Consider the following 24,555-nt stretch of genomic DNA (forward strand, 5'->3'; position numbering starts at 1 on the left):
CAAATTTAAGAAATTTTTTAACGATAGGGAAATACGACTCGGTCAAAAATGACACGCAGGATGCAGCAGTGTGAATATTTATGTTTTCGCGTAAACAAACCGTATTTCACGAGACTTCGTCGATACGTTGTTACACTATCCGTCCGCTTAATTTTAACGCCGACTCTATAACATTATTGTAACTTAACTTCTCCCAAGTAGCATGCACGATCATCATTCACGTTCATAAAACGAATTATTCTTCTCGTTAAAAGAAATAATCATCGCCGTGCAGCTTGCAAGCATCGTTCACGAAACGAATTGGATTCGCAGTAGCAGCAAATTGGATTCGAAAAGCTTTCCCGTGCTTCGTTAATGTTACTCGATTCATTCGACGTAACGAAATAATCCGGATTAAACTACAACCTCTTGAAAACTTAGATATAGGCTTCATCCTACTGACCATATCGTGTACAGATTTGTTACAATTCGACTCAGAGACGGGCGAATCCAAGCTTCTTAGTAATCTCTGCCCCGTCATCTTTACCAGAAGCAACTTCAAGCCAGGTTTTCGTTGGCAATTCCACGACTACCGAACCGTCGTGCCGAAGGAAACTTGTCGGAGTTCGGAACAAACAGAGGACGCCGGATATCCTTGATATGGGAGGCTCGTCGCGTTAACGCTAGTTTCTCGCTTGTAAACTAAAATCAACTCGACACAGTTACGTTCAATCTTCATTTACGGTACATATTTGTTTTATACAACTTTCTACTATCCTGTTGTGTTATAGGAATTCCTGAATGGGAATATTTCCGGTCAGAATCTCATGAACATTCGCAGAGACGAGCATCGTGTTAAGAGCAGAGTTTGCATTCGCCGATGAACGATAATGGTAGAAGCTATGTTTATATTGCGCTTGTAATTGGTATTTATGTTTATATCGGTATCGCTGGTAGAGATTAATTTCTAAACATGAGGGTAAATATTTGAAGGAGAAATTTTAGTCTTTTAACGTTAATCGATTGGATTATTAGGGTAGATGGTTAGATTATGTTCCGAATAAAAGAAATACTCACTAGATAAATGTTAATTATTTACTTTTTCAGTGACACGGTTCAAAGACGTTAATTATCCGAGAAACTTCAAACAAAATCACATTCAAATATAATAATATTTCGTCAAATTTATATCATCTACTATTAACCAAATTCAGTAAAAAAATATCGACTATCATTTAGAGTGTAATCGTTAAACCGGCGATTGAATATAGCTACAGCGATGACGGTGCGCATTTTATAACGATACGTAGGTTCGGTTATACTGCAGGATAACGACAACGTTAACGACAAGCGCCAAGCTTCGTAATCCGAAAGGATAATAACAAGTTCCTTCGACCGTATCTGCTTCTTTTTTTTTTTTTTTTTTTCTTTAAGATTATATTACGGCAGAAGTAGAGAGAGGAACGGAAGTTAAGCACTGATCTATAATCACTTTATAGCTACTACTTAACTTTTCACCCAACTATCCCATGTTCGCCCTTCTTCCACGAAGATTACATCCGACGAGAAAAACTTGAATCTTTATATACACATACTTTCAACAGACCTAGTATCTCATCTCAACTCTGGTAACAGCGTTAACGAAGAATCCAATTCACTGAAACGTTACACTTGCGTAATTAACCGAAGTTCTATTCGCACCCTCTTGTGAAGACACGATTACAGTGAATCCATTAGAGCCAGCGTACAATAGAAAATTAAATGTACTACAAAAAGAGAAAGAAAAAAAGGAAAAGAAAACGTGGGCATTCTCGCCTCGATAGAAATTTCGAAAGCAAATTTAACCTCTCCGGTAAACAGGTTAGGACTTTTCTTAGAGAAACGAAGTGGCTTTCGGTATACTGATGGTGCATGTAAATTTTCCACGTGACTGGCATCGTCGATGTACCATAGTTACATTTACCGCTCGAACGAAGAGAAACGGATTATCTATGGTTTCACGATGTCACTATGGAAAGATTTCCATCGACAAAGGGGACAAGTCGTTCCATAAATTGAAATAGTTTTACGTGCGATAGCTCTTCACGTTTGAAAATTGTTGTACATAAATTGCCATGTTTTCTTTCCGAGTTTGCAGTAGCGGAACAGCGATCGATCAACGTGAGATAATAATCGCGATTCATGATTCTTTGTTGTTACCATATTTATTATTACTACTGAGGGGTTTTTGTGTATCTATTTAACTATGATTTTCTATTCCAATCCAATGTGTTTATAGTTAGTTTATGATAAGAAACTATCGAATTGCAATCTCGGTTTCTTCCTATCTTTATCTTCTCTACAATCTGACATCAACTATATGATTGAAAAATACGAAAACAATCGAGAGAAATAATAGCATTGGATTAAACGCTAATTAAATTAAATCAGACAATTGCGGGTGGACAATGAATACACAAAAGAATCATAATTATAACTGCTTCGCCAAAACGATAAAATCTCCTAATTAAATTATCTCGTACAATTACCGAATGTAAAAGAAACTCTCTATTATAACGATCTCCTGTTAACCATCGATTTTATTTTATTTTATTTATTTTATGCCATTCTAGTATCTGCATTTACGCAACGTTTATAAATAATTCTGCTAGTAAACAATTATCCTACTACGTACCGTCATTCTCTAACGCATTCAAATTTACAAAAATTCATCTGAAGATGGCTGGAAAACGCACAATAATATTCTTCGAGTAAATGAGAAGGAAAATCGTCCCTTTTCCTATCGGTGAATCTCTCGGCATCTACGAAACGTACAATTCAACTCCTTCTGGAAAAGAACGTTTGAAAGTTGAATACGTGATCGCGACGAGTACTTTACCGCGAAGACAGGCAATCGAATGGACGAAACGAATGCCCGGGGTTGTAAGAGGACGAAAACAAGGGACGACAAGAGCGGTTGAAAGTGCCGGAGCTTGATAGGTTTCCGTAATTACCAATTAACGTGGAATTACACGGGGCAACGGTCCCTGTCAGCCGACCTGACGAAAATCTCAATAATTAGCTTCGTTGTGATTCTGACGCTCCAGATCCTCGCACGAAATTATCGGGCGTCGGCTTAATTGAGGACCCCGTAATTACTTCCAGCCAATCTTATCGGTGTTCCGCGGGGGGAGGGCGGTGGCTGTGCTCGATTGTACCGCCAAAACTTTCCGGTGATCTCTCATAATGAGTTTCTCTCGATTTGAAATCGGAGTCTCGCTACTTTGTTACCAGGAGACACCTTCTTGCGTTTTCGCAATTTTAGCGACGATACGAATGAGTTTCTTTCTCGATCAGTCTTCCGTAATGGAACAAATATCGTATGGCGTCATTGTATGCTGAATTACCACGTGGATTTTGCCATACAGAATCAGCCATGTAAAAGATCAATCATGTTTGACAAATCTTCGATCTAGAAATTTCCTTACTCACACGACGCGTATGTTTAAATAATCCCACTGTTTTGATGATCATTTGACGATGGTCATTTTTAGCGTCGATGTCGCGGTTTTAATTACCTTCTGTATTCTTTGAATTATCTCGAGTACACATGATCTCAATAATGGCTCCCGATTTTAAATAGATTTGTAACGACTTCGACGATTCTACTTCTTCTTCGTGCCAATCTTGTTAATCTTGAGTGCCAATAATGCGTTTTGTTTGTTGAGGTTGAGTGATAGAAGAACGAGTGGATGAATTTGTTGTAGAAAATATATTGGAATAAATAAAGGTATAAGTATAATGTATGCTGATCCAGATCCTCATTCTTATAGTATTAAAATACAATAGAAGCGATAGCGAGCACGTTCATAGCAAAGGACATTACCAAAAAAGTTAACCTTGTAACTCTAGCCGAAGGCTACAAGAAACAGCAATAGAAATCTACTCAGAGCTCCTTTGTTTCTAGACCTTGTAACCCAAAACACAATTTATATTCAAGGGCACAATAATATGGACCTCTCCTTATTTAGAATTTTTTGTTTCACTAAATTCTATTCTCCTCGTAACAGCGTAACAGCTCCAGGTCACGGGTATACAAAAGAAAAAGTGTAAAGTTTTTCTTGAAGTAATTAACAACATTGTTAATCTTCAACATTGTTGATCTTGACGTTAACTGGAGTTACAATGTTGGTATATCAAAGAATCTTTAGACAACCATAATCGGCATTTTTTTTAATTCGATCTGAGAATAAGTTTCATTAAATGATACATATATGTATACTAATTGAAGTATATTAATACAGCCAAGGTATCTGCGCATTTAATTAATATTGACAACTCATGTACCGTTACTACTACTACTAAAATAACTACATTCCAGTAAACGCAGGCTGTTCCAAAATAAAAGAAGCTTAAAACTGCAGAAATTTTCTGGGTGACCTGTTACGCATAAATTTTTACCTCTGAAGCTCAAAAAAACATCCATGTAGACCACGACCTCCATTCATGCAACTCCAAAATGCACAAGTTTAGTTAGAGGAGATAGCATAAACCAGGAGCCTATTGGCCTATTTTTTTTTTTTTTTTTGTTTTTGTTTTTGGTTATTCCCTACGCTGCTGTTTGCATGTTATTCGATATCAAAACGTACTTTTTACTTCTGTGTACAAGATGTACAATTTGTTCGAGCCTCCATCAACGACAGAAGGCAACCGTTTTCAGAAAATAAAACAGCTACGTACAACAATTAATTTCTTTTTCAGTGTCTTCCGAAATATTAGTTATCTCGTCCGTACGAAGGCAAGCGCAATCCGTTTGCCACTCCCGAGTTCCTCTTGTTATCTCGAATAATAATCGCCAGCGTGAAATCAAATTTCGTCTTCCTTCATCGAAATATATTAACGAGTTGTCGCTTAGATAGTAATCTACTACAGTGTATAGTTGTTAAAAATTTTCATGTAATACACTGACGAAGCTCTGGAAGCATCGTCGACAATCTTGGAACTATCAGTGTTCAGACGATCGGATATCGAAGAATGACGCACGAGAAGCAACGCAAATCGAATCTGATCAGTTACGTGTACTAGGAGATACCAATTTCACTGTAATATGTCTCATCTTCCGTGAACGATGGCAAGAGCACGGAAAAAATTTTTTACAAGTTTCAAAAATTCTCGAAACGACACGATTCTCGGTATAGTGATTCAGTAGTTGGTAATCTAATTGCTAGAAATTTTATCTTCGACGTTAAAGTAAGATTTGAAAGAAAGAGAAAGAAGATTCTTCTGTATGTCGAAGGTGAATACTTTCCAAAATCATCGACGAATCATGGAACTACTTTCCTCGACACTCAAACTTCGTGTGTATCAACTGGATCATCGAGATACGTAACTTCGCTTTCCAATACCATCGATTAGAAATAATTTTTACACTTAATCGACCTTGAAGCAGGAGAATCGTGGAGCAGACGAAAAATACAAAGTCGAGGAAGGAAGACGAGGAGGAAAGATGCGAGTCGAACTCCTTCTGATCCTCGGTACGTTCGTGATCTCCGGCGATTGCGGCCGGAGGGTAACGATCAGCGAGTCCGGAGTTCCTGAATCATCCAGACGGCGCAATGGATCGTTACCGAAAATGTCGATCGGATTAGTGGTGCCGCACACTAATTTCGGTGTGCGCGAGTATACGAAGGCCGTGAACCGCACGGTTGGCTTCCTGCGCAAAGGCGGCAAGCTGAAGGGACAGAACAAGCATTCTGGATCCAGCTTCCTGGATAAGTATGACTTCACGCAGCACTCAGTTCGACTGAGCATGATGACGCTCACACCGAGTCCTACAGGTATATATGGAAGAAGTATAATTAAGTTTTTGAATAACACGATATTTGTTAATACGATTACACGCCAGATAAACGTAACACGATGCACATGGTTTCATCCTTAGCGATTTTTAATTTTTATTTTCATTTTTTATTACTAACGCCATTGGCCAGTTGCTTACAATCCGTAAAATATTAAAATGCAAAATATATATATATATTAAAAATAATATTGTAAAGTATTAAAGTACATAAGGGATATTTTGCATTTATAGAAAATTTACAGGCGTGGGTGATAAATGTGCCGAATGCGCATATTATGCAAAGATATACAAGAAACCCAAAGTAGAGCGCTCGTTACAATATTTAGTGGGTAGAAGAAGTCTCTGTTTGGGTTCCATTTCTTCAGCCGCATTCATAAAGGGATGAAATACCATGAACATCTGCAGTCTAATGATAGCTGTAATAGAGGTTAATGAAATGCAAGAAGGATTTTCTTTCTAAATTTCGCACATTTTTACGCTTGTATGTTTATTTATTTCCGACGCGGAATATAGTCAGTATATTTGTACGAGTTTCAAGTTTCGTGCAACACAGTTTGAAATAACAAACCCAATTGATCGTGTTATTCAAACAGTGCCCCTATTATTTTATACAATAATTGATTAATAATTTGAATCTCAGTTGGTAAAATGGAATACTCGATTACTATATGCGAGAATGAAACTGTATTCCATTCGTAGAAACTTATTGAAAACCGACTTCACGAAATATTTGATTTAATGTCAGAAAATGCTTCATAGCTTGCAAACAGATGTCTATTTATTGTGAATTACATTTTGCTAACAAAGTGATCACATCAGCACATTCCCACAATTCTCAGCTTAACCATCAACTTCGTAGAAATACATCTTCCAACCCGACGTCTACTATTTCAACGTCTAGGGCATGGTTAGAAAGCGTGCCCAGCAGCTTTCAAACGAAAAGTACTTTCCTTTTCCCTTCGCCCTCTTACCATATTTTCCTTATAGCGCCTTAATACACTTTAATGTAAAAATATGGTATGAGAAATATGGTTTCTGTATTTTTACATGAAAAGGAATAGTATATTTTATTATCAACATTTTTTATTGTCACTTACTGGCTAATAAAACATATCAAATTTTAAATGCAATATTATTACAATAGTTACCGATGTATTATCATCTTGTCAATTCAGACTTATATATCTTTTTTATTTAGAAACATTAAAAAACACTGCTAATAATAAATGTACTAATTATATATAATTTCAATAATATTAATCATTGACGTATCAATATATTCGTAATTGAGTTTAATACAGTAACGTATTTCTAACGCTGATTAAAGATTATATTACGATACTTGTCTGTTTAACGACGGATGTTTACTATACGTATACCGCATGATTGACTTGTACTACTTACACGACCCGAGACTAGTTTATTTTCCTCGTCTGCGTATTAATTCCTTAGCTTGTTCTGTTTACGACGGATATTTACTATACTTCTAACAAATGGCTGACTTGTACTACTTTTTTCATTCGTGACTAATTTGTGTTATTTGGCTTAATAATAGTTGATCTGTTTTACATACGATGGATATTATTCTTTTTATTCGATCTGCGAATATATTATTGCATAATTAGTTTAGCAATAATTGGTCTGCTGTATTTGCTATGGATATTTAATATCGTTCGATGGAATGATCGACTTGTACTACTTGTTTGATCCGCAAATAATCTATTTTACTTGGATGAGCAATAATAGACCCACTCTACTTGTTTAATATGAATGTCTTATTTATAAGTAAATTGCGTGTACATGTTCGTGCATTCTTGGAAAATTTAAGGTTTCAAAAATCTGCAAAATGCATATAGTATGTGAAAATACGTGAAATATTCAAAGTAACGCACTCATTATGATATAATCGTGTCATATTTAATAGACAAAGTAAATTCCTATTTGAAAACTATTTCTTTAATTATGTTTATAAAAATATAACACTGCATAAATATCTGTAGTTTACTTGCGAGTTTTAAGCTACAAAATAAGCTACCCTATCCGTAATACAACGCGACAGTTATAATCTTCAGAAATAACGATAATTCAGCATAAAACTTTTCGAAAGCCAATAATCTATCAGTATTTCACCTTCTTCCGCTCCTCTCAGTTACCAATTCGCCTGAGACATCAAAATAACAGGAAGCGGAAATCGCAGGGAGTTCATTGCTCTGTGGAACTCAGCGAGTCGCAATATTTCCGTGTGACGAACTCGAAAGCAGGACAATATCGCCGCTTTCATATCGCCTCTGTTGGCGACACGTGGCCACGTAGCGGTAGTAAAAAAAAGGACGCTGTTTCTTCCTTTGCCAGGACGCCGAAATTAATGTTCTCGTTCCTTCAAAAGTCTTCACATCGGTCAATATGTACGGCTTAACGTTCGCTCGTACCAATTCGCGACGACCTCGTCTTCTGCACACGTGTAAAAATGTGTGTGGTATGCCTTATGAAGGGCGAACGTGACTGGAAAACATGGATGCTCCAGTGAAAAATATTCCTCTTTGATTCTGTTCAAAATAAGCCGAATTTATCTTACGCATTCTCTCTCGTGAAATAATTAGGACGATGAAACTCTCTCGTTTATTTCAAACTAGAAATATTAGAGCGATAAATTGGTCATATTAGAGCGGTCCGAGATACAACTTTGAGATGTTATAAAATTCAAACGATTCATTTTTGGTAAAGGTTTCAGGTTAAAAGCTTTCTTCGTGTAGCCTTTATATTATCCATTTGATTATCAGAGTGGATAAGAGTATCTACGTTACAGTAGACCAATACATTTTTATTTCCTTGGTACATATTTCGTATTTTAGTCGTTTTAGAGATAACAACGTAACGTTTGATCGGTAGCAACGTTCAGCACGTTGGTGGATTAATTCTGTTTACTGCGTACTTAACCTATCGACATCGACGTGCTATATCGTTACTACGTCAGCAATGTGTCAGTATATTCCGCTAAAAGAGATTTGTCAGTGATACGTATGTCTGTGAGCTTGTATGGGCTTTAGAATGATTGGGGTTAGGTTTGGGAATGAACAATGAACATAATAAGAGAAGAAGCATCGATAATGTGGAAAATTATAAGAACAAATACGATTGATTTCACTTTATATCATATAGACCACTGTTTCACCATGAACAAATGCTGTATTCGCGTTGTCATATTTGACTATCGTACTTTGTTTAATGACAGTTAATCTGTTCTACGTATGATGGATATTTGCCATTCTCCGAATAAATAATTCGTTTATTCTACTTGGTTTAACAATAATTGGATATTGTTACGGACATTTTATATCGTTCGATGGAATGACTGACTTACACTACTTGCTTGATCTATGAGCAATCTATTTGGCTTAGCCGGGCAATAATAGATTCATTCTACTTATGCATTAATAATAATTTTTTATTTAAATGATATTTTATTCTACGACAATTCTTAAGACAAGTTCATAAAACAACGATCGTTTGTACGTAGACAGTGAAATAAAAGATCAATAAAACATCAATGCCATTTAGTATTTGACCGATATGTCGCGTTTCTTATATCGGTTTCCTTTTGATGGATCGTTGTTCGAGGTTTCAGGGGCACGCACATATATTTCAAACATTTTGGCAGCGTTCCCGACGAATATCTTAACGTCAGTTTAGATTTGTTACCTTGTGGTACTTTTGGAACCCGATTGCTGCTACTGTTCTTGTTTCTTATGGGTTATCGATGATATGTGGAAGTTGGGAAGTTACGAAAGTTGTAGGTAGAATAGAAATGAGGGAAAAGTAAGTACTTCGAGAAACGTATCGTTCCAGATTTTGTAATGAATTGTTGGCAAGACCGTTTAGCAAATTTACATGTTCGTTTTACAGGACAAACAAATTCATAACAATTTTTGGAAATAATTGAAGGTTTAAAAGATCTTGGAGCATTACGATTTTATTCGTTTCTATTAGAAACGTTTTAAAACGTATTTAAAATACTCTTTCAAGACGCAAGACGAGAGTAAACGTTTGTAAAAAGGCTCTCTCCATTCTTAGTTTGCAACATCAAAGTTTTTAATCTTCGTATCTTGAACTCCATTCTCGCTCTCACTTTAAACATTCACAAATTAAACAGTTGTATTTAAGCAATCAGTTAAATGAAAAATGTCATTTTCATCGTCTTAATAAAAATAATTAACGTTCACATGCATATTCAGTTTATATTCATATCGTTAACCGTTTCTATTCCTTTACAGCTAACACGACACAGAAGCGTTCAACGAAATAAACGAAACAACATTTGTGAATTTAAAAATCAGGCCACCTCTCAATTTATCCGTATAAGTTACACAGCGGAAGAGTTAATTGATGCAAATTAAGCTTCTTTTATTGCCGCGAATCGTGCGCACCATTGATTCAATTCTTCGTGACTTTTCGCGTGTCAAAATTAAAATCGGAAAACCTTGAATATTACTTTTCTCCTGGAGATACACAAAAATGAAGCAGAACAAACAGAGATGCATACGTATAGAAAGTTTTAAGCTCAAAAATGGTAAAAACTGAAAGAAAACCTAAAGATGACAATTTCTAAATTTCAACGAATTTTTATGCAAATACATATTTTTGACAATATAATGAAAAAATAGAACTTACTTCGGTAGAAAATTGTTTCATCGACCAAATATTGTAGAAAGTACCTGTACTATGGATATCTTACGTATTTATTCGTATTACGTGCAATGTTACACTTTCAATGTTAAGGTATCCCTAATACCTTAATATTTATTAAAAAGTCCGTGATAAATAAATAAATAAGTTTGCAAATAAAGTCGCGGAATCGAAACTAAAATCGGAACAGAGGATCATGTCGTTGAATAGTCTTGTGTCAAACGAGCGATATATCATACTGCATTAACTTTAGAAAGTGACAGAGTAGCAAGTAGACAAAATGCAGACGAAACGCCTCCGGATTCGCAGAGAAAGGTGACATCGAGCCGTGTATCGTACGTGCTCCTAGTTTCTACGGCACGCGTGCTCGCTGCGATAGCTTTCTGCGACTACGATTCCGCGCCAGAGGTAGTTTGCTGTTTCGCTAAACGGTCGTTGTGAATGACGTCTCGAGGAAAATCGTGGACACGTTGTTTTCTCGAACTGTCACCGCGATTTCAAGGAGTCTTTTTCCTCTTGCTTTGGTGAAGTGGGTTTATATTCGACTAGTACTTCTAAAATCTCGAGACTTCTTTTCTGCTTTGAGAGAAAACGCGACGTTATACTGCCATAGAAGCTTTCGCGGGATTTTGTAGAGACTCTATGAGAGTTTTAGAAATATTAGCGAATATTGCTTAGAATCAGGTGGTAAAATTTAATGCAAAGTTATCGTAACGCAAAGAATCCTTCTAAAACTAAACGACTCGATTAATAAGAGCTTCGTATTTAAAGAGAAGTAATTAGATTATTACAATGAAATGGCTTTTGTTGTTAGACGGAAATTTAAGAATATTGTATTGCCAAATTCCAAGGAAAAATTGCTACGAAAAATTCAGTTTAATAGACTCATCACCGGACACAGATCTAATGGTACTTAATGTTTAATAAAAACCTGGAAAAATTTCCTTTCCATCAGCGAAGGAATAATACCATTATTTCGCGGTGACATTGTTGCGTGGAAAGACTAACTGTAGCGAATACAGAGGCGAATTAATATTTAATCTGTAATAACAAACGGTGTTTTATTGATTTTCATTGGAAGGATTTTCCAATTCATTTCCAAGCGTTTTTGTAAAATCATCCACGTCGAATTTACCAATTGTATTACTTAGATTTATGTGTTTATCGCCGATAAGTCGCTGATAGATTTCATTAATACCTGCAGGATCTCGAACGTCAGCTCAAATTTTCGTTACATTACCTTCGATGTATAATCCAAAACTTCCGCGCTTTTTGTTTCTTTGCAGCTTATCTTTCTTTGCAAAGTGAAATATTGTCTCGGTGAAACCCGAACGAGAATTCTATTAGGAACCTTTATACTTTAAAATTTAGAGACGAATACACCTTCAAGTTTCATTGATAGTTAATACTTTCAAATTTCACTCGTTTTTAACTTTCGTGATTCTATGTCACGTTGGACTCGACAACAATATTTCACGCGATCCGTTTTCGGCTTTAACTAAATATATATTAAACTTGACACATAATTCATATTCGTCATTTAACAGTAGATGCTGCTACAATAATCGATATAATATAAACAAACCGAGCAACTCGTACACAGTTTTTCTCAGAAAAATTTTGCTTCTCTGTCTTAAAAGTTATAATATTTTAATCGTCGGAATTTTTGTACAGTGTTACTAGAAGTATGCCATACCGATAATATGCTTGCTATCGATTATGAAAATATAAATGTACCGAAATTATGGACCGCTCTTGAAAATACGTTATTGAATAATAAAATGTTCGACGATAAAGTATCGCATGTTAGATTACGAAAGAATTATCTGCACTTTAAAATGCCACTATATGAAGTTATATTAAATAAATAACTTCATAGATATTGTAAAATTATTTATCAATCGTCTTATTAGGAACAGTTTTGGACTCGCTAGGTCCTGTAAGATGATAAATCCGATTTAGTGATGCGACACATATTGTCCATCTAATTCCGCTAATAACTCAATCTCATCCAGTCCCTTCTGTCGTAACAGTGTGTCCGTGCTGTTACCTTGAGTTCATTACACTAATTGATTTTCCTACGACTATACTGTCGATATAGACGCACATGCGTTGATTTCGAAGACTCATCACTTAGCTCTGCATCGAGTTCCACGCTAAACAGTTGATTCAAACGAACAAATTTGGTTTCTCTTGCTAAGCCTTCAATTAGAATGAATTTATATATATAGAGAAAGAGATCACATATATAGGTATCATACAATTATGTAATATGACATATTAGTAATTTCATATAATTATGATTGCATAATGACATAATTTTCACAATGCCATCCTTCGTCTAATTTAATAGTCGCGTTGCAAGAAAAATTGTCTGAATTTTTTTTTGTACAATTACTTTTAAGAATTTTTTAATTGTTTAATTACATATTGGAACATTTTATAACATTTTTAGCACTCGCGTAATTACCTTTTATTATGCCTTGATATTGTATTATATATATGAGCAAAATGCAAAAGCATCTAAAAGAAATGGAATAATGAAAGTAAATGGAAAGAATTAAAAGATAAATTTACCTTTGTAATAAATACGACCTACTTGCCTATCAGGCTATGCTTTAATGTTCGTCGGTGGAACAATAAGAAGTAGAAATTTAACGATTAATGTTTAAACTGTGCAAACACTGCAAACGACGTTTTCATTTGCCATTTGGTCTTTGAATTATTCATCGATTATTAAGAATATTTCCTTTTCCAAACGTTAAACACAGTAATCGATTCTATTCGTTCGTATTAAATTAATATCAAACGACGTGTGACAAAAACATTAGGAGATGTAGAAGAAGCAAAATACAGAGAAAGGAATGAGAGAAAATGGATGAACAATTATGAGCACCTTCATGAACGAAATTTCATTGAAATTCATTTGTAAAATTTGATTAACCAACTTTGGAGGACATAGGCAATTAATACTGATAGAATATTCAAGATAATACCAACCGATTATTTCAAAAATCAAATTACTATGTATCAAATTTGTAATTATCGTTTAATTCAAAAAATTAATTATTCACTGATAATATTCTGCTATAAATTCCATAAAATGTTCAGGTCACGTGTCACGATTTCACGAACGTTGAGTTATCTTTTATCCGCGATATTGTTGATTCGTTGGCTGGCCATTTCGCATGGTTCCATTATAAACCGTGCAATTATCGAAAAGATAAACAGCGAGACTAGATCCTCATTGATGGAATAATATTGTCGTAACGTTCAAATCATTAATCGGTATGCACGCGATAAACGAATATCACGTTTAATTACAGCGTGGAATAATGTCATTCGACCGAGTCATGGTCAACACAAGTTTTCAATGAAAATTCCTGATATATAAAGCTGATAAAATGACGAACGTTCTGTCGACCCAGTCGTTCTCTATTAACACGTTAACTATTACGGTGATTATCGCTGACCCACGTTACTAAATTTATTGGAATGATTTAAGTAGGATAAATCTCACGCATTAAAAAGTTATCAATGATGCGAATACTTAGATAACATTGTCAGAAAAAAATGCGCAAATATAATACGATTTGCAAAAATTTAATGTTATGGTGTGGTATGTTGCCATCTATTGCGGCTCTATCAGGGTAAACACTATGTATATTGTATATTCGTACACTTGTCCATATCTGTAATGAACATATTACGCGTAACATACATTACATTTATTACACAAAACATTTTAAAATTTCTTCGTAATTACATCCAACTATTATCATCGTATTGGTAAAATTTTTGGTGATTTTGAAAATGTATACGGAAGTTTCAAGACATTTAGTACAAGCGTAAGTTTATTTAAATATTCATACTGTGTACTAATCTTTTACTAAATATAAATTTGCGATAAATATTCTGCGACTTCTACGTACATGTGTATTTTCAAATTGCAATCAAATTTTTCCAATATAATCGTAATAATCACGTTTCGTTATAGCGCTAATGAAATTTCAAAATGTTTCACGTAATACGCACAATATACTCAAAAGATTTCTGTGATAAATGTACGAATACTTTTGTAAGCAATCATGCGAATATAAAATTCGCGTGGCAATCAACGAGTTAAACACGCATTCACCTAATTTCTCCGTCATCGTAGATTCCCAAAACTTTTACCACCTTCCTAGCTTATAATTGACTCCACGTTCACCAGATACAAGCAGACTCGTCTGTGTTAATTGGTCGCGAGCTTAATATCCGCTTCAGTCGCGTCTCGTGGCCGAATCGCTCCGCTATTTACTCGATGCACGTATATTCTGTGTGCAGACAGAACACGATGACTCGAATGAGTTTCACGGTGCTTAAATACTGCGATTCGCGTAACGCGTGGAATTCTTCGTGTAATTAAAAACAATACTCGACCGATCCATCGAGGGAGAATACGAGTTTCTGGTTCGAAACGACGAGTATTGTGCTGCATTGTAGCTGAGGAAGGGCTGAAGTGAAAATTTTTCAGCGAATGTTCGATTCAGCCGTCTTGTTGGCACGGTCTATTTTATAATCCAGTTACGAATCCTTTCCCGTCTCGGCGGAAGCGTGAAATTTACGCACGAACGATCATATCGGATCGAGCAAGTCATCGACCAACAAATTTAATAGCGCTGTGTCAGTAATACGGATTTGTACGTAGCTGCCTACGAACGAAATGTTCGTGGAACACGTTATACAAATTGTATTGTTATTTAGCGCTTCATTTTGGAGAATTTAATCGGCTATTTTAATTACACATCTACAATATTTATTGGAGACGAAATAATATGATTTGCAATTGTTTGATTTGCTGTTTACTAAATTTTGTTAATGGCATGGCAAATGAGATTCCATTACCCGGTGGTATATATCTGGAAAATATTATCCACAAATGTCTTTACATATACAATGTAAAAGTTCGAAACGTATTAAAATTTTTAAAGAAAATACGTCTGTGTATATATAAGATTATTGTTTGAATTTCATTCTTGACTCCATGAAAGAAACAATGAGATACCACATATTAATGTCAGAAATGTAACGTTTACAGTAATTAAAAATACTTTAGCGCAGATCGTATTATATTTCACGTGAAAGTTACGTTTTATTCATTAACATAAATATTTAATATTTTATCGCCTGAAAGTTTTCCAGTGATCTGATAGGCAATAAAAAGCGTAATATTTAGATTTTAATGTTTGGATACTCTTCGCCAAATGATTAATCCCGAGTTACGTTCTTCGACTCTTCCTATAACAAAATTAGCTTCGTTAGTCGTGTCATATTATAATGCTTGTCAAACAAATTAGATGCGGAGACAGTCTAAGAAGCAGCGGTTCGATGAAGGTAAATTCTGATCAAAGACTGCATTATCCCATGTACACGGTCGATTACATCTTCGATCATGCATTTCTAATAGGAAGCTGTAACGTGTATTGTTTACTAAACAATACCATAATAACGGATCAAAGCGAAATTATTCGCCGGGGCTACTATATTATGTAAATTACAAAGGAAATCATACATCATACCGCGAAAGTAAATCTCTCAAATCCCAATTGAATTCTGTTTGCTTATACCTTATCCCCTTATCCTAACAAGTTTAATCAATAATACCGTAAACAATAACGATGCTTCTCTGATATAAATATTCCAATACGTCTCTATTAATAATACTTTTAACAATAGTTTTCTTCCACTATCTCCAACATTATTTTCGTTATATTTTTATAGCTTGTACGATAAAAATGTTCGCTGAAATTTTACGGACATACAGAAGAAGAAGAGAATTGATACCCCAGGAAACTGTAAAAGATTCGCCGATATTAAACGTGTATCGTAGCGCGTATATATCCCGCATACCCATTTTAATAACAATTAATATAACAGTAAACGAAAGGCAAGCATGTGAAATTCCAAATTATAATAAAACGTATCATCATACGTTATTGTATTTCCATTTTAATTTTTCCATTTAACAAACCACTAAACGAGTGGTAAACATCATGGCATTATGAATTATGAGATTAACGACATTATTATGATATAAAATCCTCTCGTGGGACACATTTGATCGCATCAAATTAACAATAATACTAATTTGTTTGCAAACAAAATCGTCCAGGGTAATTCGTTAGCGTGAACGTTCGCCCGGGTAGCATGGAGATCACGAGCGGTTATTTATTACGTGCATTGTTCCGGTTGATGTTTGCCATTCGCATGGCAAAACGCGAAACAATCATACATAACGGACTGGATAGCAGTTATTGTTGAAACGTTTCGAGCATACATACATACGTCAGTACGGTGGACTCGTGTTAGCGACCGCCGACTGAATGTGGACAATCATCGAAACTCAATCTTTCGCGGGAACTCATACGTCGACGAAGTGTAACGCATTGCACGCGACGAGCATCGGTTTATGTGACGAACGCCGTTTGTGGTGATTTTTTAAATTAGAAAATTAGACTAAGTACGTTAAATTAAAGTGAAAATTATTTCTCTCGAAACGAAAATAAAACAAAAATAGGTACAAATGCTCTTTCGCGGGAACGTTTATACGTTCGCCGATACGTTCATACGATCGTAACGTCGGATATTCGTTGTTATCTTTATAATAGTGAGTTTATCACTATGTGTATATATATATATTAAATATTAGAATATATTAAGCAATAAGAAGAAATTTTATACGCATATATATTTATATTGAAGAAAGAAAAAAGACACAGAAACTAGCGGAAAATAATTGATAACAACAGTCGAGATGCGCATGGCGGAAGAAGTTCGTGGAACAATCACGTTAGACACCCTTTCATTTTGTTAATTTCAATAAGCACTCATAAGTGGTGCTATAGTTTCCACGCGCGAGTGTCACTCATAAGAGAGTGTAGAACTACACGTGTATGTAGTATCGTGGAAAAAAGGCCTGTGGCGGCACTCGATAGCAAATACCGCCAGCGCAGTGGCATAATATAGTATGGCTACGTCATAATATAGTATGGCTACGTTTCATAATATAGTATGGCTACGTCGTACCGCCGCGTATCGGTACCTTTGCCTAACACATCACTACAAAAATTCACCGTTTATTGTGAATACCAAAATGTATTTAAAATTGTATCTTGGATTAAATAAACATTATTAAAAAAAAAAGGCGGTGGTTAGCGCCTTAGGTTACAAACGTTCGGAACCCGGGCTCGAATCCCGGCGACCGGAGTCCGATTTTTCTTCCACGATACAAAATTGAAAAGAAAAGCGGCCGTACCCAGCAGCGCGACATCTACGGCCTAAGTATTCCGATGCCTAAGTATGCACGCACGTACATACACGCGCACATACAACACGAAATAATCGACTTACCCGGCACGCGTTAAATTTCGCAGCCAAAGAGAAATTGAGATAAGTTTTGCAGAAGTTGGGAATTTCGGGGAAGGTTGTTTCATATATGTCACGTACGTCTCTCATGCGAAGTTTTGTGCAATCGTTTCGTAACAAGCGCTTGTTAAAATAACGACGATATGAGGCGAACTGCAAGGAAGAATTCCATTTTTATTTGTTGGACTTTATAGAAGAATGTAGTCGTCACGAAGATACTAAAGGAATTTTATGAAAATAAGAGAGGTTTGTGGTGAGCGTATGCTCGTAGATTTCGTTGCACATTTGGGAATGCATTAAATATTATGTGTAAACTGTAGAATTTTGAAAATAATTCATATTTTCATGAACAGAGGTGAAAAGCTGGAATCTAAAGAAAGAAAAAACATTATGCAGAGGATAATTTATAATTTTAGAGCCAAGCTTTTTAATTCAATTTTAAGTTATTGCTAATATATGTAGAGAAACAAAATTACGATGAAATATATTTTTAATAGGCGAAGAGAAACAAGATCTCCAGATATTACGAAACTCAACTTATGATATCATCTGACTCTGAGTCGCTAATAACATATTAATATAGTTTACCTATGTGACTGTACATTTAAAAAAATGGCAGGAAGAATTTAAAGATACGATATATGTCTCTAAATTGGTTATAATCTAGATGAAAATATTGAACGTAACAAGATGTCATAACGAATCATAAGTTTTTATCGTGCTGAATGCCATCCACCGTTCCACTTGCATACGAAATACCAGCTTAAATTTTCATTAAAATTTCCGCGGCTTAATAAGATTCGCCCTCGGGAATCCTGATCGTAAGCAAGAAGTGAAATTAAGAAACCACTGGAAAGAATAATGTAACAGAGATGGAAACGAGGACATGGAGAAACAGGGTCACACGGGCATCGAGGGATGAAGCGGAGGGTTTTGTGGGACAGGTCAGGATGTGTCCATGACTCGAATGATCGCGATTCCGCGATTGCGTTGTTGCTTCGTAACGACGATCGCTAAAAAGCGTAGTGGATCGATCGAGAAAGAGGACCGTAAGCGTACCATCGAATATTCTCTGAAATTATTCCACGATTCTAAACGAAGATAATAAATGTCTTGCTTGTGACGAGAAAATAGAATTATTCGACCAGTCCGAAAAATAGTTTGTGTCCGAAAAAAATTGATAGTGATACCGTGAAATTAGAAATAAAAATGCAATGACGAATGGTAGAATTGTAAAATAAAATTTTGAATTAGCTTGAACACTGATACGTGTTTCGTAAAGTGGACAGTGATACAGGAAAATTATAGATTAATATGCGGCATAATGAATAACAAAATTACAAAATAAGATCTGAAAATAAAGTAGAAATTAATATGCGGTGATAAAATAATAATTACAAACAGCTACAAACTTGTTAGCATTTAAATTACCCCGAATGAAAAAGATTCATTATTGCTTTCGTAATAACATAGCTGCAGCCTAGCATAGTATAAATTCTCGCCGAAGTTATAGAACGAAATCCAATAGAAACTTTCCTGAATCATCGTGAATCGATCAATTTTCGTCTTTCGCCCTTGCGAAAATAACCCATTACAACCGCGCTCTCGTGTTTACAGTAAAAATAGAACAAACCGATCATGAACCGCGAACTGTAAACGAGGAAATGAAATTGCTGGCAATGCGAAGCATCGAGGGTAGAAAGAAAGAAAACAAGGCGAGGATTATCATCTCGAACGCGGCAGATGCGTCTTATTGCTTCCAGTAAAGGTTTCCAAACGGATAGGAGCTCACGATTTCTATTATCTCTAGATTAAAGTTTGACCAACAGCTTCTGAATTTTTCAATCGCAAACTTTGCAACTGCTCCTCTTCTCTCAATCGGTTTCCCCGGTGTTGCTCCCCTGCATGTAATCAAATCGATCGAGTTGTAAGCTTTTTGTAAAATTAATCGTCGCTGATCAATCGAGACAGCGTTTCGCGCCGGTAATCGACCCCATTGCTCCTTCGTGACCCTAACGTTTATCGTGTCCATTTGTAAAAGCGCGCGTACCCCACCCGAAAGGAAACATTCACTGCTCGTATCCGTGTGCAATTGCGATAAATTGCGTCAATAGCCGCAGGATACTATGCTAGAACGATTATACCCCCAATAAATCACGCAAACACGATTACGAGCTTCGTACCTTCGATCACGCGGCAAATTCCTATATAATTTTACTTTTATTTTATCGTGTAGTCGCAACTTTCAGGTCACTTCGTGTAGATTCAGTTGCGAATGTGGAACTTTTGTTCACGATTACGAAAGGTGGAATGAAATTTTGAAATTGTTGAATGTGAGGTTATAGACACATATGGAGTTTCTTGGTACACGAGTAATTGTGCAGGTCAGAGAAGATTCACGCGAAAGTTGGCTCATGAAAGTATTCGAATACTTAGTACAGCTTATGAATATACATATTATGCGAATTGTATAAAACTTTCTGAAATTTCATTAACATTGAAACGAACGCGACTACTGTAATTACTGTATGATAGAATTTCAAACTAGTCAGAAAATGTATAGAAGTTACAAGATATTTATTACAAACATACACTTAGTGAAAAATGAATATATAGTATAAATAGTGGTCTTAAACATATAACTAATGCCAAAGATGGTCTCATTAAATATCGTGGCTTATTAATGAAGCGAAGAATTGGCTGTATGCTCCTCATAGATATTTTGTAATTTCTACGATATATACATTTTCAGATCTGCTTCACATTTTACCCATACAATCAGGATAGTCGTCTCGTTACACTGTTGACGAGATTTAACAATGTTTTGTATAATATATGCGTATATACATAATATATTTCTAAGAGTGATCGAATAAAAAAATTTCTATATTCTATATGAGAAAGTGATTCGAATTATAATTAGTAGAATACCTGAAAATGTTCCCAATATGTATACGTATAATTCAACAAGAATGTTGTATCGTTCTGACGAATACTTTTGTTCGTTAAGAAGAAAATGTCTAATGTCGATGGTATTTTATTTGTGTTTCAGAAATTCTGAACTCGCTATGCAACGAATTTCTGCCGATGAACGTGTCCGCTATCTTATACCTGATGAACTACGAGAAGTACGGCCGCAGCACTGCCAGTGCTCAATACTTTCTGCAGCTGGCCGGTTACTTAGGAATTCCAGTGATAGCATGGAATGCAGATAACTCGGGATTGGAGCGAGTGAGTTGATCCAAATGTTCCTTTTTTCTCATCTGCGCAAGCTAACTTTACAAACAAGCACAGCCTATTTAAAAAAAAAAATTATTTTCCAGTTCCTTGTAAAAGAAAATAGAAATAAAAACTTTCTAACATGTTAAGCTTTCGTGATTTCTCTAAACACGATTATGACAACTCGAATGTTACCTTCGTATCAAGCAGAAAGATAATTTCGGCCATTTTTTAGAAATAATATTTTGACACGCATTACAGTAATTAGTAAGCATTTATAGGAAGTTAAGAAAGGCAAAAATATATAAAATACTCAAAATAAAGCATTCGTTATATTATTTAATACGTGAGATAAATTTCCATTTAGGTCACTTTTTTAATCGCTTTTTATAAAAATATAGATTTAAGAGTATATTTATCAAAAATATGCATGTTCACGATCAATGCTACAAAATATACAAAATCGTATAAAAATATACAAATAAACATCCAGAGTTTAGTAATTAGATATAACGAGTTACGTTTTGTTGTACGCGAAAATTGTCTTGATGCTCGAAAAACATATAAATTATACAGCTGCAATTTATATTTCTGATAAAATATACTGCTAATGAAATTAGCAATAATTATACGCAATTAATATTAACCCTTTTACGAATTCCTATGTCCGAATTCCACTCTCGCTTATAATAATATCTTAGAATAATAATAATAATAATAAAATCTCTAGCAAAAAATTGGAATGAATTATCACGCACATCGATAACGATTGTGCAAATTTTTCCTGGAACGTAACAAATCTTTTAACGGTTGAAAAATATGGAGAATAAATTAAATCGAAAATGATGTCGAAATTTCTTACCAGATGCCTATGTATACGAATAATTACGTATAATAGATTGCGGATTTTTATGTATATATGCAAAAATTTAAAATTGTAAAAATACACAGAACGCGCGCAATATGCAAAATTATTTAAAACACTGCGTACTCGTTAAAATAGTTAATATATAAAACAAATTTCCGCTTAGGTTCCATTTCTTCAATAGTGGTTATAAAAGTTTTGCATAAATGTGTAGGATGATTAGTACGTGAGATTTAAAGAACGAGATTGCTCGTTGTTGAAACCGTCGAATATATCTAAAATAATAAATTAATGTACAGCCGTATATGTGAGTCGTTAGCACAAAATATAAATCGCAGAATAAAATCGCGGAATAAATACTCGTTAATGCTCGTCGCGTAATTCGATAAATACTCGTGAGATACTCTACGATACTGTTCGATACTCTATACGTACTGTGCATCGTTCGCGATCACGTCCGTTTATTTATACTGGTCGGGGAGAAGTCGGGAAATTTGAATTCGTCTTCTTTCGACGATTGCATGTAGCGGCGACATTGTTTTGCCCGGAGTTTGTTTATCATTACATCTCTGCGTCAAGGCTGAGTCAATGTCCTGAGGCAAAACAACAGCATGAGTCGCTCCCGACTCGCGTCGTCCTTCGACTCCTGTGCCGCTACATAAATATCCACAGATTAGCTCAATGCAAAAAACGAAATTGGTTCTACGTAATACAACGTCAAATTACTTAAATCGTAGCTCAATACTGTTACGAGAATGTCACGTTAGAACGATCCGTTTGAAAATACATGAATTTTCGTCATCTTTCAGAGAGCTTCGCAGAGTAACCTACAGCTGCAGCTGGCGCCATCGTTGGAGCACCAAACGGCCGCGATGCTGAGCATCCTCGAGAGGTACAAATGGCATCAATTCAGCGTGGTCACATCGCAGATTGCCGGACACGACGATTTCGTGCAGGCGGTCCGTGAAAGGATCTCCGACATGCAGGATACTTTCAAGTTCACCATATTGAGCGCGATCCTAGTCACCGATACACGAGATCTTCTCGAGTTGGTAAACAGCGAGTCCAGAGTGATGTTACTCTACTCGACAAGGGAGGAAGCCATCACAATCTTGGGTGCGGCACACGATTACAAGATCACCGGTGAAAATTACGTGTGGGTCGTAACGCAGAGCGTGATCGAAAACTTGCAGACGCCCAGCCAGTTTCCAATTGGGATGCTTGGTGAGTGGAAATGTTTGGTTAATTGGCGTCTTACGTATTTAGTGGATTTCGGTGATTGACGATTGCTGGAAAATATTTACTTATACGTGTCTATTTATTTATTATCATTCCTAATTCATTCAGAAATTTTCAATTCAATTCAAATATTATATAATAATGTTTATTTATATATTTAATTATAATAATAAATAAGATAATTGTGTATGTGTGTGTGTGTGTATAAGATATCAAAATTGAATATGCATTTAGATCTGTAACTTTTGATATATTCTTCAGTGGAAGAATTAATTATTTATTCATGCAATCTCCGCTTGCGCAAACAGTTACGTTAGGTTGCATAAATTATTGGGTAATATAGTAGAGCTTATTTAAATTCCAATAAATTAGAAGCCTGCGTCGTGATTATGCATCGGAATATAGGTAGCGATCCTGTTCGAGAAATAAGCTCCCCGATAAGGGAAAAGATAGATTTATTATAAAAAGGCGGGCTGACATAATATTTTTACTTTGCTGATTGGAGGTATTTTACTTTACTTGGCAGAGATATGAAACTTTGACTTTCCGTTGTCTTTGTTCTCGTGGTATTGAGAGGATAATATTATACGTATTCCAGTAATTTTAAGTAAATTTCCTGTTACGATTCCTTTATTTTCTCTATCTTAATGTTGTTTTAATAAGCGAAAAGGGATTTAATGTTTTCATAAATTTCATAACGTGAAATTGGGCCGAGAAACCATCCATTCGTATTTTTCTCAAACTCAGACAATTTTTTATACAATATTTGTGTTACGCATAAAATTTCCTCGTAGCAAAAATTTCATGTAAATAAATAAAAGATGGTCGAAATTATCACACGTAGTTTTCAAAATCAATTCAATGAATACCGATTAAATATTTATTATACATGGCTAAACATTTGTTTCATTAAATGTCATTTCATTAATTTACCGCCATTAACATTATTTTATTAATTTTATTCACTTTCCAACCTGAAGAAAAAATTCGAAGAAACATAGATTTAGCCAGAAATGAGTAAAAAATTCTCCTTTACCTCTAAGTATTGGAAACTCAATTGGCAAGCGTCATATCTGCGCTTCTTCTCTACGAAATCGAGAGGTCTGTCGAAGCGTATGACGTTCGACGTGTTCCTGCAGAACAGAATTCGATGAATTTATTCCTCCCAAGAGGATAGCCACGACAGGATCTCGAGGAAGGCATCAATTTCCGATTTCCGTGATTCTCGCCTCCCCGTTGAATCTCCTTTTCAACGACTGGCCACTCAAAATATCGACCGCCATTCGATCCTAACAACTAAAAATTCTAACAGGCGGCAACTCTC

At 35.4% G+C, this 24,555-nt stretch overlaps 1 protein-coding gene across 13 annotated transcripts in view; it reads left to right on the plus strand.

The window, feature by feature from the left end:
* The window catches only part of LOC126871575 (glutamate receptor ionotropic, NMDA 2B), a 320,578-nt gene that overhangs the window by 214,064 nt on the left and 81,959 nt on the right, over positions 1–24,555 (plus strand). For 11 of the 13 annotated variants that reach the window (XM_050630551.1, XM_050630543.1, XM_050630554.1 and 8 more), the window contains exons 5-6: positions 20,961–21,139; positions 22,802–23,216. In XM_050630551.1, the coding sequence (XP_050486508.1) occupies positions 20,961–21,139; positions 22,802–23,216 (594 nt within the window). Of the gene's footprint in view, positions 1–4,719; positions 5,796–20,960; positions 21,140–22,801; positions 23,217–24,555 lie in introns of all 13 variants that reach the window. The other 2 variants (XM_050630623.1, XM_050630641.1) reach the window with 1 other exon arrangement.

The sequence above is a fragment of the Bombus huntii genome, chromosome 1 (genome assembly GCF_024542735.1).
Source record: "Bombus huntii isolate Logan2020A chromosome 1, iyBomHunt1.1, whole genome shotgun sequence".
Lineage (NCBI taxonomy): Eukaryota > Metazoa > Arthropoda > Insecta > Hymenoptera > Apidae > Bombus > Bombus huntii.